This window comes from Setaria italica, chromosome IX, assembly GCF_000263155.2.
Source record: "Setaria italica strain Yugu1 chromosome IX, Setaria_italica_v2.0, whole genome shotgun sequence".
NCBI classification, from domain to species: domain Eukaryota; kingdom Viridiplantae; phylum Streptophyta; class Magnoliopsida; order Poales; family Poaceae; genus Setaria; species Setaria italica.
In genome coordinates, this window is record NC_028458.1 from 11,872,450 (window position 1) to 11,887,893 (window position 15,444).

The 15,444-nt window shown below is 42.7% G+C and overlaps 2 protein-coding genes across 2 annotated transcripts; one reads left to right on the forward strand and one right to left on the reverse strand.

Moving 5' to 3' along the window:
* Positions 1 to 328: 328 nt before the first annotated feature.
* On the reverse strand, positions 329 to 4,327 carry LOC101764193. Its single transcript, XM_004986334.1, has 4 exons — positions 4,316 to 4,327; positions 1,080 to 1,133; positions 827 to 985; positions 329 to 718 (listed from the first exon to the last, which is right to left on the reverse strand). The coding sequence occupies exons 1-4, from the start codon at positions 4,325 to 4,327 to the stop codon at positions 329 to 331; spliced, it is 615 nt and encodes a 204-aa protein (XP_004986391.1).
* On the forward strand, positions 4,236 to 8,489 carry LOC101771072 (peptidyl-prolyl cis-trans isomerase E). Its single transcript, XM_012849242.2, has 3 exons — positions 4,236 to 4,394; positions 4,622 to 4,885; positions 8,020 to 8,489. The coding sequence occupies exons 1-3, from the start codon at positions 4,358 to 4,360 to the stop codon at positions 8,211 to 8,213; spliced, it is 495 nt and encodes a 164-aa protein (XP_012704696.1). The 5' UTR covers positions 4,236 to 4,357; the 3' UTR covers positions 8,214 to 8,489.
* The last annotated feature ends 6,955 nt before the right edge of the window (positions 8,490 to 15,444 follow it).

The window sequence follows — 15,444 nt, forward strand, 5'->3', positions numbered from 1 at the left end:
CGCTCGGTTAGCCATGTCTTTTAACTTGGACTTGGAAAAAAGAAACTTAACAACCTGACCGGGTGATTGACTGGGACGGCGGGCCAGGTGTATTGGGATGGGTACAGCGCGCTGATTCATCATGTTGTTGATTCGGCCCATGGGCTCACTCATATATATGATGGGCCGCTCAGCTGAAATGAATAGAATTCAAAGACAATACATACGCTCTTTCCTTTTCAGCAGCCAACAGCATGCACGTTATTATACAACTATAAAAACAACATGTTTTCAGTTCAGCTTCAGCCGACAGAACACATTTTTTTGATGCTGATCCTAGGGTCAAGCTTTACACACAGTAATTGCTGACGGGCCCACCATAGAAGAAGGTGTTGCGGCCGCCGGCGTCCATGGCCACCTGGTAGCACCGCTCGGCGTTCAGCATGGCCGTCACGCCGCCGAGGCTCGGGTCGTCCACCGGGTAGGCCATGTTGTCCATGAGGCTGATGTCCGCGAAGTAGGCCGCCCGCCCGGGCCCCTCGCGGGGGCCGCGCCCGCTGCCCATCGCCGGCGGGTCGTCGCCGCGCCGCGCGAAGCCCGCGGCGCCGTACCACGCCGCCTCCATCGCGTGCCGGGACAGGCTCGTGAACAGGGACGCGGGCCAGTGGCCCAGCGGGAACCGCACGGGCCCGGCCACGCGGTACAGCCACCAGTCGCCGCCGATGCCTGGCCGCTCGTCCTGAATAACAATTAACAACACAAGCGCATTGCAGACTACACATTGCATAATTAATTAATGGACATTCATCAGGGACATGATGAGAAATTGGGAATCGACGTCGCAGACCTTGACAATCTGGAGGATGACGCTGGAGTCGGTCGAGCCGTAGGAGGAGAGCTCCTCGATGACCATCCCAGGCTTGGGTACCCCAGCGAAGCTGTCTTTGCACGGCACGAACCCCGGGCAGTCCGCGTTGTAGCAGCCCGTTTTCCAGTCCCTGTCAGTCTGCACACAGGTTCATCTCACCACCATCAGTTCATCGAATCGAGGATTGTTCACGAGCAATTTCAGACAAAGAACATCCATCCCCATCACTGACCGTCCATTGTGCAAACAGATGCAGCTTGTTGTCTTTGTACAGACTGGGGAATGTCTGCAGGAAACGAGCGACAGCCAACAGTAAGAAATTTCTGATGATAAGACTTCTCCATTTTCAGCAGACAGTAACAAAGGCAAGGTCGCAGTAAAATCTGACGGCAAGTATACAACACGTACATGAAGCCCTGCCCTGATGGCGTTGTACTCGCCTCCTTGATCGTTGGAAACTTGTATTACTGCTGCGCTATAAGCATAAGATTTTATGTGCTCATGCCCCCACGCGCTGATCCTTGCGTAGATCGGTAGATGCCAAACACCTGATCGCTCCTGTTTGTCATTCCAGCAACCTACCACATGAACAAAATTAAATCCATCATGAACAGAACTTCACTGCTCTAAATTGAAGTAACGATGTGCATGCTGCATCATTGAAAAAGGTATATATATACTCACACAGTTTGCCAGAGTAGGCCTCGGAAAAGTAACGTCTTCTGTGCCGCCTTCTCCTTGAAGTCCTGGATTTCTATTCTGCCCAATAGGTTGTACGGCAAATAAAACTCCATGGAATTAAATCATCGTAGAAGGGCCTCAACTTACTGTGAGTGTGATTTGGAACAAAATCCTCAAAATTAATTCAGAATTGAAATGTAGCACAAATTTCCAGAGAAACTGGTTAATTGTGTTCAAAATGATGGATGGGATTGTAGCTGAATCCATACAGAGTTTGAGTTACGACTTACACCGGCAGTGTTAACCAAATTCTTCATCGGCAGTGATGATTCTCCTCTGGCAAAGCATAAGGATTGCAGGTACAGAAACGTGAGAACAGATGCTGCATAGCGATCTATTTTTCATGCGGTCTTGGCTACGGCATAGGAGAAGAACGCACGCATAAGAACTCCTATTTGTGAGGCCGGGAATGAAGCTTCTGATGCCAAGAAATAAAAACCCTGATATGCCATACGTGGACCTGTGGTATCATCTCTATCATTAAATAATTTGTTTCTATCTTTCCTCTTTTTTTTGAAATCTCCAAAGATTCTTATGGAAAGATATAAATGCCAACATTTCGTAGAACCTTATTTGTAGCACTGTCATATCGCAAGATATAAATGGCCGCAACGCATCCAACTTCTGAATACAATTATCGATTTCTCAACTATCATCTCATCAGTGGAGTGGGAAGAGGCATACCTCAATTGATTTCTACACGGCCTCTCCTCTGTTTGCCTTTCTCCACACGAACACAATACAATATCTTATATAGACAAAATCCCTAATTGTTCTTTCTTTCTTTCTTTTATGCAGACACATCCACCACTATTATTATTTTTTTGCTCTCCATCACATCATTTTCACAAAACCATTAATACCTCATTGTTCTATCTATGCTTAATCAGAACTTTCACCGAATACATCTTTTCCGACTACTTATTACTAGCTCCTCCCAGCACCCCCGCTAGGTACTTGTATATTGCTACTATCTTAAAGACCTATCTATCGTGCATTATATAATATTAAGACAATTTAATTGACAACCCTGTAAATATTTTATTTTAATTTTTCTCGTAGTAATTGTACATTCCTACAATAGTATTTTTTAAATTACACGTTGGTCTATCGATGGAGTTCGGATTCACCGTGGGCTACAAAGGTGATAGCATGTTGGCTCACATTCATGTTTTCCTGATATACCTAAAGCAAGTTGTGGCAAAATTTGGTAACAAAATGTATCTATAACACGTGAGGCACGTGGTTAAAAAACAGTGGCAAACCGCAATTGTTGAAATGAATCAAACAACCTAAAAATACGTGGCACGCCTAACAGTAGGCGTGGCAATGTTCACTGTGGAGAACTCACACCTTTAGTCCCGGCTGGTAGGGAGCAAATCTTCCGAGAGCAAATCTTTCGAAAAACCATCCGGGATAAAGCAATCGAGACAAAATAGGGGTCTTTAGTCGGCCCCTCCACACGCGTAAGTCACAAGTCACGCAATTTTTCACACGAAATATGCGCGTGCACGGTCCGTGGGATTTGAACCCACCACCTCAAGCCTTGCGTGTAGCTTCCTTGCTATCCCACCTACACAACACATTTAACTATATAGGAGATACAATCCTTTTGTATTAACTCGTGGGGATCCTTTTATCCCGGTTGGAAACACCAACCGGTTTCCAACCGAGATAAAAGAATCCCCTTTACCAACCGGGATAAAATGGTTCGAGGGTTTTAGTCCAGGCACCAACCGGGATTAAAGGGTGACCTTTAGTCCCGGTTGGTCTTACCACCCGGGACTAAAGGGTCCTCCAAGGGTGGCTGATTTTTTCACCAGGGACTAAAGGGTCTCCCACGGGTGGTTGATTTTTGACCTGGGACAAAAGGGGAGCCTTTAGTCCCAATTGGTATTTTAACTCAGGACTAAAGCCCCTTTTGTTTTGGGCCAACTTTAAACCGGGACAAAATGGGTAGGATGGAAAGTCAGTTTCCACAGTGGTTAGTCACGGATCAGGCCTTGCATATGTTGAAGGCCATTCCCAAATAAATTTAGGGGGTATTTGGATACAAGGTACTAAACTTTAGGAGGGTCATATCGGATGTTCGGACGCTAATTAGGAGGACTAAACATGAGCTAATTATAAAACTAACTGCAGAACCCCTATACTAGTTCGCGAGACGAATCTATTAAGTCTAATTAATCCATCATTAGCAAATGGTTACTGTAGCACCACATTGTCAAATCATGGACTAATTAGGCTTAATAGATTCGTCTCTCCATCTGTGCAATTAGTTTTGTAATTAAACTATACTCTTAATTAGTATCCAAACATTCGACGTGACAGGTACTAAAGTTTAGGATTGTGTATCCAAACACCCCCTTAATCCAAGTCACTGCCATAGTAAAATTTCCTATATTATCACAACCATTCACTCATCGTTGTATTGGAGTACGTTATTTTCAAAATCTTTGAATTATGTTTCGTTGGTTGCCGTGTCCTGTCTTTAGAAGTTGTTTCATAGTTTTTTTTTCTTTTTGGCGTAGGGAGAGTAAAAAATCCCCAAAGACACGAGTGCCATATGCGCATGGTCTATTTAAAATTTGGCAAAAAATGATTTGTTTAGAAAATATACGCGTATGAATTTGATTCATACTCGACTTCAGCCCGTTCGGGTTCTACTCCCGAGTCTCCAACGAACAGAGAAGGCAAAACCCAAGCATCCCCGTCTCCCCTACGCACCAGCACCCCCATCGCCGCGCCGCCGCCGTCGCCGCCGCCGCTATGAACCAACCGGTGCAGAAGAACACCCTCTACGTCGGTAAGTTCATAATCCCCTCCTCTTCCTCTTCTTGGCCGCGCACGCGCTGTCTCCCCCTAATATTCCGCTCCCTGGCCGTGCGCGCCACCTGCTCGACGAAATTCCTCAGCGACAATACTCCCGGTGGCCACGGCAGGGCATCGTACTCTCCTCGCCGTCCGCCGGGCGAGTTCTCCGTGCTGGTGGACTAATCCGACACCCCCCCCTCCCGTTCTTGCTTGGCGCAGGTGGCCTGGCGGAGGAGGTGGACGAGAAGATCCTGCACGCGGCGTTCGTGCCCTTCGGCGAGGTCAAGGACGTCAAGACGCCGCTCGACCAGTCCACGCAGAAGCACCGCTCCTTCGGGTTCGTCACATTCCTCGAGCGCGAGGACGCTGCCGCCGCCATGGACAACATGGACGGCGCCGAGCTCTTCGGACGCGTCCTCACCGTCAACTACGCCTTCCCCGAGCGCATCAAGGGAGGGGAGCAGGGATGGGCCGCCCAGCCAAGTAAGTCCGACGCTTCCTGTTCCTGCCTCGCTGCTCCATTGCTTGTTTTGGTTGCCTGACTAACTTGTTAGGGCAATAATTTCCAAAGCTAAATATTATCCTTCTTGACCAAAAAAGAAAAATGATTGCAATGTGGCTCAAAAGCAATTGTGAGGCTTATGATTTGTAGGTGTTGCTATACTAATAGAAGGTTTCGAAATTTAATTAGAATCTATCTTTAGGGTTTTGTTACAACGCAATTTCTCCTGTGCAATTTGATATGATATCCCTGGGGACACAATGAGAATGCATACCTGAAAACTCAAAAGGTAAGAAATGTTGAAATCCTATTTATCTGGGAAGATGGGGATGCATATGTGAATTGTGAAAGCTGAAATAAACTTTTAATCACATTATCCCAGTACAGTACTACAAATGTTTGGATTGTATTCAGTTGTAGCCACTTCCGTCTTCAATCAATCATAAAAAATTCCTACACGTGTAAGCAGGATTGTATTCAGCAGTTGCGGACGAAGCGGCAATCTGGTTCACGGCTGGAGCGCATTGCTTATCTAGCGTAGGATGGCATTTTGATAGTTTGTGACGCTATCTCGACCGATGGTGTTGGTCGTTTACTGTCTAGGAGCTCCCGTCTCGTGTTGTAATTAGCCCCTAGGATCCCTGCTACCGTGTGCGTGCGCCCGGTTTCGGCCCGCGTTGTATGAGTACTATCTATTTCTTCTTAATTGAATGATGCGCAGCTCTCCTGCGTATTCTAGAAAAGAAAAAAAAAAGTAAGCAGGATGAATCCTTGTGCTTGATCCCAAATGTCAGCAAGTTGTAGTTCTGAATGTTCTTAGAACAAAAGCCCGAGGGGAGTTTCCTCCTGTGATCGAGTCTTTGTGTATAGGGTCTTCATCTGTTCATTTAAAACATTCAGTTGGAATTCTTTGTAATTACGTAGCAATGAACAGACAAATGGTTGTGTTTGGCGCCTGTAACTTTTAGGGTCCTGTAGTAATCTGATTGGTTGCTACCGTGATAAAAATAGTAACCCCTGCTTTGTTTGGTTCAAACCCCTGTATTAGAATCTCTGTTATCATCTTGAATGTCCCAAATCTTTCAATTTGCGTCTTGTGGTCAGCATTTTAGAAGGAAAGAGTACTTCTGTGTTATATGATAATTAGGATGATATTATTGAAGAAACTGTTCAGAGTTTAGAGGTTTTATCTTCATTGCATTACCATGTGCTAATAGTAATGTGGTTCATGTTTTTTATGGTGCCAATTCATCATGTTCTAGAGTCATTAGATAAGGTTTGCTGCTTTTAAAAAAGATGTGTTATATTAGCACTGAGTTTACATAGAGGCTCTGCATATTATGCAGTTTCCATAGCCACTGTTGTCATCAGCTAATTCAGTCATGAGACCTATCTAACCACATAGGTTAGTTGACCAGCTGTTCTTCTAGCATGTGACCTTGATCAATACCATTTGTTGGGATTGCCGAAGTGATTTTAGTAGATGATTGAATTGTTCCATGTTTATTGTTAAACATCCACCCCATCCTAATCTAAGCTGTCCCAAGGTAGATACAACCTTCTTACCACATGCCAGGTTCCATCACCTGAACCTAAATTATAGGTGTAGTTCAAATCATAAGAATTGATGCTTTGGCTTGCAACAGTCACCATGGTGATTTGCTTGTTCATCTGGAAAATAAATTGATACAGAGCCAGGTCTGGAACTGTTTTCCTAAGGGTTTGTTTGGTTTTGTGGGGATTAAAGAGGGTTGCAGTAAATAGATCATCTTGAGGAAAATCAGGGGAAAATGTGTTTCTAATATGTCTAAGTGGTTTGCGATCTGGGGAATTGAACTTGCAACCTCACCCCTCCTTGCATTGGGCTATGACTATCTGAGCTATGCCTTGGAACCATTGTTCTTTCTTCACTTTTGCATATAAATAAAACGTTTACAGGTTACAAAATTCAAAAGTATTAATTATAATAATTTGAACTTATGGTTGAACAATTATTTGGGTGCTGATCATCTCTACGGTGTCATAACTGTGATTTGGCACCAAGGTTCTGATGTAATATGCTGCCAGTATCTTTGATCTTTTTATGTAGTTCAATAAATTAGTTTAGAAAAAGAGAACTTATAGAGTCTGACAAAGAGTGGGTTATGAAGTGTGGAACAGAGTTTTTGACTAACATAGAGTAAAGGCCTTACTATGTAATGACACCTCTTTATCGAGATAGGGTACGGATAAGGTATAGGTTTTGGTTTATACACCTGTTAGTTTTGTGTTGCCCCATACACCATTGCTGCCCCTTAAGCTAAAATCACATTTCACACATCTGTTAGAATTCCATATTGATTACAGAATGATTTGTGCGTTTGAATATTTTGTATTCGTACTGCGTGTAAATGGTTATCATTTTGATGAAAACAGTTGGGAAGTACTCCTACTGTATATAAATATTGATAAATAATGTAGTTAGATTTACAAATAAGTTACACCACTGTGAAGTGGAGAAGAAGAAACTTATAAAACGTAACTTTAGGCTTCTGAACTGTTGAGTGAGATCTTTCTACCCGTCTTGCAATGAAAATAAAAATGTTGAAGAATAATATATGATAGTTGAACTTCAGATTAACTCATTTCTTGCATCCAAGTTGGCTCTTAGCATGTTTGTAGTTATTTCCATATCTTTCCTTTCATTTTAACATTATAAATTTGTGATGCTTAATGAAACCAAGTTGGCAATACCACAACTTCCAATCAATTTATCTAAAAGTGCATTAAAAAAAGCAGATGTACTGTTGATTCTCTTATCTCTTGTCCAAAAAAGAGCACAGTTACTAGCTGCATACTTTTTGTTACTGCTCTCTGTTATTAATTATTTGCTTTTAGTAAGACTCAAAATAAAAGTCTGTCGTTAGACTGTGGGGACAGTTGCTTCCATGCTTCATGTTTTTTAGTTTGTAGGCATTTAGCGACACAGTCCGAGTCGCAATCAGAATCACAATAGGAGGGGCTCTGGACGGGAAATTACTGCCATGGAGTTTTAGCATTGTCTTAGTGTTTCATCAACAGTGATTGCAAGCAACACATAACCTTATTGCTCACAAATATGTTTTTGTCTCTTCAGTTTGGGCTGATGCGGACACTTGGTTCGAGAGGCAGCAGCAGGAAGAGGAGATGCAGCGGCTGCAGGCAGAGCAGCGTGCGGCAATGCAAGTAGCAGAGAAACTGCACAGGGAGAAACTGGCTGCCGAAAGAGATGGCGAGAAAGAAGAGGAGGCAGATCCCATGGCTGCAGCAGAAGCTCAGGCCTTGAAATAGAGTTCTTAAGAACTGGGGTGTAGACTTCAGAACATGGGCCACTTCCGTGTCCATTTGTCAAATACATGCTTTTCTTAGCAGTGGCTACGGTATGACTAACATGCTAGACTTGCGAGTGCTGTTTGTTTTGCTGAAAGGAACCCATTCATCCCTTTACGTGGGATGCTTTTGTTTTTCCTTTTGTTTGTAAGACTGATATGTACTCCCTCCCTACTGCACAGTGCACACTCGCACATTGATACAACATATTGTGGTAATATGTGTCTTTAATTTGTATGATGAAGCGCACGGCAACACTCAACGTGGAAGGCATGAAAGTCATCTAGGTGTGAATCATCTCATAACTGCTTCCAGAGACATACTTTCATGCCTGCAAAGTCCAAAAACTTCCAAATGAGCGCAGCAGAGACATACGAAGACCTGCAAATGCTGCGTGCATCACAACAGATCTTCTGAGAAGTCTAGGAGAAATGCCAGCTGCATAGTTCGCCTGCGGGAACTGGACTACTGTAAAAATCAACAAGCTGGGATGATGTGGTTCCCTATGCCTCCCTTACCTACATGCATGCTCAGTTATTTTTTAATCTCATAATTTCAGTTCAGCAAAACCAAACCTTGCATTCCCCAAAAAATGTAGCATGGGAACTCAACTAGAGTTAGCTAGCTCGCCTCTCATCAATTGATATAGATTCGTAATAATCAATGCCATCTACAATTGCAGCAAGGTCTCATTAATAGCATCCAATGCTCAACATTTTCCAAATTTCATACTCCCTCCGTACTCGCAAAGGAAGTCGTTTTGGACAGCGACACGGTCTCCAAAGTATTACTTTGACTCCTTGTTTTTATAAAAATATTTATCAAAAAGTGATATATGTATATTTTTATGAAAGTATTTTTCAAGACAAATCTATTTATATGGCTTTCACATTTCCAAACTCAACAACTTAAAAGTTATTCATGATTTATATTCCTAATGTTAGACCCAAGCCTTGTCCAAAATGACTTCCTTTGCGAGTATGGAGGGGGTACTCAGACGGAGGGAGGGTATTTGTTTTCATGGATCAATTTCATCCAAGCAAAACATACACACATTACAATATTGCTAACGTTCATTAGTGATATTATTTAATATTTATTATTTTATATGGCAATTTTGAACAATATTTTCATACTTGAGCACGGTCATGCTGCCACACTCATGACTCATGAGTACATAAATCATTACATGGCAAGTTGATGGTTGTATTCGAAAATTGCCTCATCAATTCTTGCGAAGTCTCACAACTTTTATAGACACGTTTGCCAACTTTATTCACAATCTTGGATTTCAATAAGGTCCTACCACGTCCGACCAATATTGGAAATACACCATTTTTTTTATAGTGAAGCACTTAGCTCTAGCACTAGGCAATCTGGACTTGATACAGAGTTCTTAAGAACTTGAGTTCTAGACTTCAGAACATGGGCTACTTTCATGTCCTTTTGTGGCATACATGCTTTTAGCTGCAAGTGGGGGTATACATGACTAACATTCTAGGCTTGCAAGTTCTGGTTTTAGCTGAAAGAATCCTATTTCTCTCTTAACGTGGGGTGCTTATGTTTTTCGTTCGGTTTGCTCTTCTTACAGACTAATATATGCGCCACACACTCGCATATTGACACAACATGCCATAAAAATTTGTGTGATGAATTTGCGTAATCAGCGTACCAATTGTTACCATTCTTGTGGTATCCGCGGCACTCGCAGGGGGGACATGAAAACACGCAGCATCCACCAGACTTCCGAAGGCTAATTTAAGCTGCGTGCATCACACAACTCTTGTGAGCAAGTCTGGGAGAAATCAGGGATGCCAGCCACATACTACGCGTACAGCTGGAACTGGACTGCTGGAGCAACCGAGCATGACACGATCGAGAAAAACAAGCAAATGGGGATGACGTAGTTCCCTTTGCCTCCCGAGCCTACGTGCTGCCCCGTGCACGTACTATATGCACTGTTCTTATATCGGAATTTTCGTTTGGAAAAAGCTAGATCTTGCATTATCACAATAGCCTGTCTCTCAGCATCCTACCATGATAATATGGTCCAAGATCGAATAAGAAATATTACCGGGCAAGAATGCCCTCAAGTTTTTTTGGCCATGTTATTTCCTTATAAGATTTTGTACGACTATATCTCCTTGATATCTCCTATCTAGACAAGTTGTCTACCAATAAAAAATAACACCATTTATTCCTCAAATAAACTAAAAAGTACAAGCACAAGCGGCGAATCTAGATTTAAATCCGGGTGGATAGGTTCCACAATAAACCTATAACCACGAAGCTTAGTTCGCTTCAACTGGAGTTATTAGCCATCTCGCCTTTCATTAATTATGTAGATGGGCAATAATCGATATGCATTGCAGCCAGGACTCATCAATAGTAGCATCCAGAGTGCTCAACCTTTGCCCTTTGCATTTGTATGATGTATCCGCATCACTCGCAGGGAAGATATGAGAGTCATCTACGCGGAAATTCTCCTCATAGTTGCTTCTGCAGGATCAGTTCTGACTTGTGAACAACATAGCTGTTTTTTTAAGACGTGCATAGCATATTTTTCATTAAGAAGAAGAGAAATTTGAACATGTATAATCAGGACACATGACTACACAAAAAATGGAAAAAACGTTCAGAGATGCAAACAACAACCTCAAAATGAAACACCACCACCTAAGGTATCCTCAGGCGCATCAATGAGCGGAGTCCTAGGAAGACAGTCCGACCCCAATTCCTCGCTTCCTCCAATACCACCGGTGCTAGGGCCACCAGTTGCGGCGCTGTCCGCTCGGGTCGCTCGTGCACCCGTCTGTTCCGCTCCTTCCAAAGCGACCATGCGACCAGCCAAACCAGTGAATCAAAGCCTTTCCGTTGAGTTTTAGAAACCCTCTTCCTTGCTTGGATCCACCATTTGGCGAAAGGAGCCTGATAATGGCAGTTAGCACGTCAATTTATGAACCGCAAGCGTACGGATCGGTTGTAACTCTTCCCTCAGAGTATTCCCCCAAGGTTTATCAATCCGTGCAACAAGTGGATTTGCACGCTTAACTAAGCACTAATCTATGTAACTGAAGGTTCTTTGTATATGCTAAGATTGATCTAGCAAAAGAACTAGTGACTTAGATTAAAGCAGATGGAGAGTATGGATGTAAACAAGATAGATAAAACGCTTGTCCTAGGGATCTAGGATCACTTGTAGATGTAATCACCATGCATGAAAGAATTGGATCAAAGTGTTATTGTGAGTGGATGTGAACCATACCCAACACTTTCCCTCTAGCATGTTGTCACTACACTCATGTACTCAAATATTGAACAATAAGAACACGGCTTGATGATCATTCTAGGTAAGCAAATAAGCAACCCAAAGTAGCGCTGGCTAGCCATTATATGAAAGAGTATCATCAAGATATGATAAATAACAAACAAATCTTAAACAAGAGGTTCAGCGATTACAAATCAAGATCTCCATACAACCTCGAGGACAAACAGAGACTTTACCCCATGATTTTACACATGTTGATAGAATTCTGGGTAAAGATAGTCTTGGACCAAAGGCGACGACGAACGGGGCACCTAGGCCGATCAACCTGGGCACCTCCAAGCCGATCGGCTTGGGGGGTTTCTCCCTCCTCTGGTGCTCCGCTTTGCGTGCCTTCTCGTAGATCCAATCTTCTCCCCGTTTCCTCCTCGTGGCGGCAGTGGATGGTGTTTGCGTGGTGTTTTCTTCTCTCTCTCCTCCTCCTCCTCCTCCCTTGAAGTCCATGAGGGGTATTTATAGTCTCCCATAGGCGGCGGTTCTAGGTCAATGTCGGTGAAAAAATCATAGAGATCATCGTAGACTTCACACTTAAGAAATGGAAGGTTGACCAGACCCTGGAATGGGCCAAGCCGATCGGCCCAAGGGTCCTAGGCCGATCGGCCTGGGCCCTTCCTAGCCCTTCTGGTCCTCTTCTTCCTCGTGCTGGCTTCCCTCGACGATCCATATCCAAATATCCATTAAACTCTTTATTCAAACCCCTTGATTATATCGTATTTCCTATAGTAATGCAATATACTCCAAAATACAACACATATGCAATAATTGGGTTATTTCAGGTGCCAAGTGGCAGGTTATTACAAGATTAAGCATAAAAACACTAGTTAAATAGCACTAAAAGTGTGTCAATAATGAGCGTCAACAATCTCCCCATGCTTAGCTCATGCTCGTTCTCGAGCAAGTCAGGCGACTATAAACTTCTCCAGCAGGGTTGAACAAAGATCTTGAACTAAACCTGAGCAAGCAAGTTAAGTACCTAGCCTTCAAACAAAAGATCAGAGGAACAACAAAGATAATCAAAGTATGGGTGCTCAAAGATTTATTTAAGCAAAGATTCCACACAGCTATTATTAAGACCAAGTAATTTCAAGAATCAACTACACTTACTTTCTGACTTTCTTCGGAGAGTTTTTCTTTCGTCATAAAACAATCTCCATGCAACAAAATTGAAACAGGAATTCTTTTCCAGGTGCTTACATGTCGCTGAAATGAATGGTGGCTATCCTACTTATTTGCAAGCTCTCATCTCTCAAAAATCCTCAATTATATGGTGGAGCTTGGGTAAGGCTAGCTAGAATCAACACTTTTATTATCAAATTAAGAAAACTCTCTAGCGGTTGTCTACCTTTCGAGCCATTGATCATAAGAATATCCACATAATGTGAGGTGTTTAAGGATGAGAAGATATAGAATGGTGGACATGTACAAAGGCAAATAAAATAGTGACTTTAAGGCACAAGCGATGTCCTCGTCGTCGTATTGAACATGGTTGGAATGAAAATCTGTTCCATAAACAAGTTCATCTTTTCTTTGCACCTCTCTTGATCTTCATGACAGTAAAAACTCCTCCTTTATTTCCTTTTATTTTTCTTCTATTATTTCTTTTTCTCTTTCTCAATACTTTTCTTTCTTTCTTTCTTATTATGAATCTCTTATCCGAACCTCCTCTGAACACCACACCATAAAAATTAGTTTTAGATCCTTCTAGAGGCCTTCCAGGAATTTATTGCGTGAAAACCGAGGTAAGGAGACCCTAGGCCGATCGGCCTGGCCTCTCTTTTCCTCCACTCTGGCTCAACTTTCTGGTGAAACTTCCTTTTCTTGTATCTTTCCTTATTTTTCATAAAGCTTGACCAGAAACAGAATAGCTCTTCGAATATTGGGTTGTATTCAAGGAATAGGTAATAAAATCAAGAAATATTTCGTTCGGGTTTAGGAATTCAGTAGAAATATGATTGTCCAAGCGAAGAACTCTCATTACTGAATATTGACGAGGCTAGAAATCAGAGATGGTAAAAGGATATGATCAATGCTTAGAATTAAAGCAAACCAAGAGAGAGTGATCCTAACTCAATTCAAAGCGTCAAATCTGCTTATGGTGGTACGAATTAATCTTTTTAGGCATTGGCTAGGATAAATAATAACTCTCAACCTGGTTAAAGAACTTGATCAATCTTGTTTTATACCCTTGCAGTTGCCACACCCTCCAATTTTCTCTCTTTATTATATATACTGCAGCCATGTGAATTCCCAATCCACACTTCTGCCATCCCATTTCTTCCCAAACATTTCACATTTTCTCTGCTCCCAAATGTTAAGCATATGAAGAAACGCATAGAACAACCACGATAGAAAGGATGCAGGTGTGCAGCTCTCTAAGTTACTAATTAGCTAGGCATTAGGCAACCAATTCGATATAGGGTGGGTGAAGAACAACTAGAATTGGGCGGCACCGGGAAAACGAATGCATGGATCATGCACAATTGATGTGCTTCACCGCAAGCTCATGCCAACATAGAGAGGTCCAAGCACACGCCGCCTCAGGTCCAAGCTCATGTCTCTAAGTACAATGATGCTTTTGGAATCGTATCCTGTACTAGCATATAGATTTGGGCAGGTTAGCATTGCTGTAACTGTAAGCACGTGTGAATTAAACAATCAGTTCACTGATGATCATTCATGGCATCTGAGTTGCTCCCACTAAACCCCAAACATCTTTGAGAATAAATTATATCTATTTCTGCTTCCAGTGCATGCATTCCTAATGTTCCAAAGTGATTAGTAAAAATGTATTCATATCGTTTCAGGCTTTCAGCATGTTCTCCATGCTTGCAGTGCATGCATTCCGGGGGGCCAAGGACATTTTTTGGGCTCCAAATTGTTCCCGCACAGATAAAATAGCAATTCATTGGGCCAGGGCTAGTCGATATATACACCCAATTTTGATGCCGAGACTCTTGCAAGTCTAGTCGTCCATGCGCCCAATATTCTGTCTTCATTTGTTACTGAAGCGCTTTGCCGGCTCCAGTTGCAAACAGTAGTTTCATGAGACATGTTAGAGAGACGAGGTCTTGGTGTTCACTTGCTCAGAATGAGTAGCATCAGGAATCATCATGTCCCAGTCCATTTCCATGAGCCTAGAACACTACTGGAGGATCGACGTCGGTAACCAGACGCCCGATCGGTACTAAATATCACGCCATTTAGTACCGGTCAGTCCAACCGGTACTAAATGCGCCATTTAATACCGGTCAGTAATACCAACGGGTACTAAACTGCGAGCCACGTCGCGCTATTGCGGATGGCAGTTTAGTACCGGTTGGTTTTCTTAATCGGTACTAAAGTTTATTCTTTTTTTACCCTTTTATTTTAATTCGTATTCGTATCCGACGGAGCTTTTACTAACAATATTACATTAATATATCAACCCATTCAAGTATCAACCCATTCAAATCATTAAGGGGGCGTTTGGTTCCTTTGCTTATTTTTAAGCAAGGGGTTTGTTGGAATCGAACCGTACCAACCTTCGTATGGATTACATACGGAACCTGCGCACATATGATAGACGTGGGCGAAGGCAAGCACGATGATAGGGTCCTTTGAATAGAACTCCCTATCAACCTTCGCACACTCGTGATGCGGAACTCGGCACATGGATGACAAACATGGCGAAGTGCTGGAAGGGTGAGCAAGATAACCAAGTAAAAGATTAGCCACCTAAAACAACCCCAAAATCCCCTAGGGCCTCTCGCACTAAAGTCAGGCATAACGATCGGTACGAAATTTTTCAGAGTTGCTTGCAGGTTTTATCCGTTTCAAAGAAAGTGTTAGGGCTTGTTGTGTTCTCTGTACTGCTGAACCTGCTCTGGG

What these genes read in the sequence shown, in the direction of transcription:
- LOC101764193 (XM_004986334.1), bottom strand. An exon ending in ATCTGTTTGCACAATGGACG is followed by an intron (nt 986 to 1,079) that starts GTCAGTGATGGG and finishes ACCTGTGTGCAG; the next exon opens with ACTGACAGGGACTGGAAAAC. An exon ending in TCATCCTCCAGATTGTCAAG is followed by an intron (nt 719 to 826) that starts GTCTGCGACGTC and finishes ATTGTTATTCAG; the next exon opens with GACGAGCGGCCAGGCATCGG.
- LOC101771072 (XM_012849242.2), top strand. Translation starts at nt 4,358, where the DNA reads ATGAACCAACCGGTGCAGAAGAACACCCTCTACGTCG. An exon ending in GAAGAACACCCTCTACGTCG is followed by an intron (nt 4,395 to 4,621) that starts GTAAGTTCATAA and finishes TGCTTGGCGCAG; the next exon opens with GTGGCCTGGCGGAGGAGGTG. An exon ending in GGGATGGGCCGCCCAGCCAA is followed by an intron (nt 4,886 to 8,019) that starts GTAAGTCCGACG and finishes TTGTCTCTTCAG; the next exon opens with TTTGGGCTGATGCGGACACT.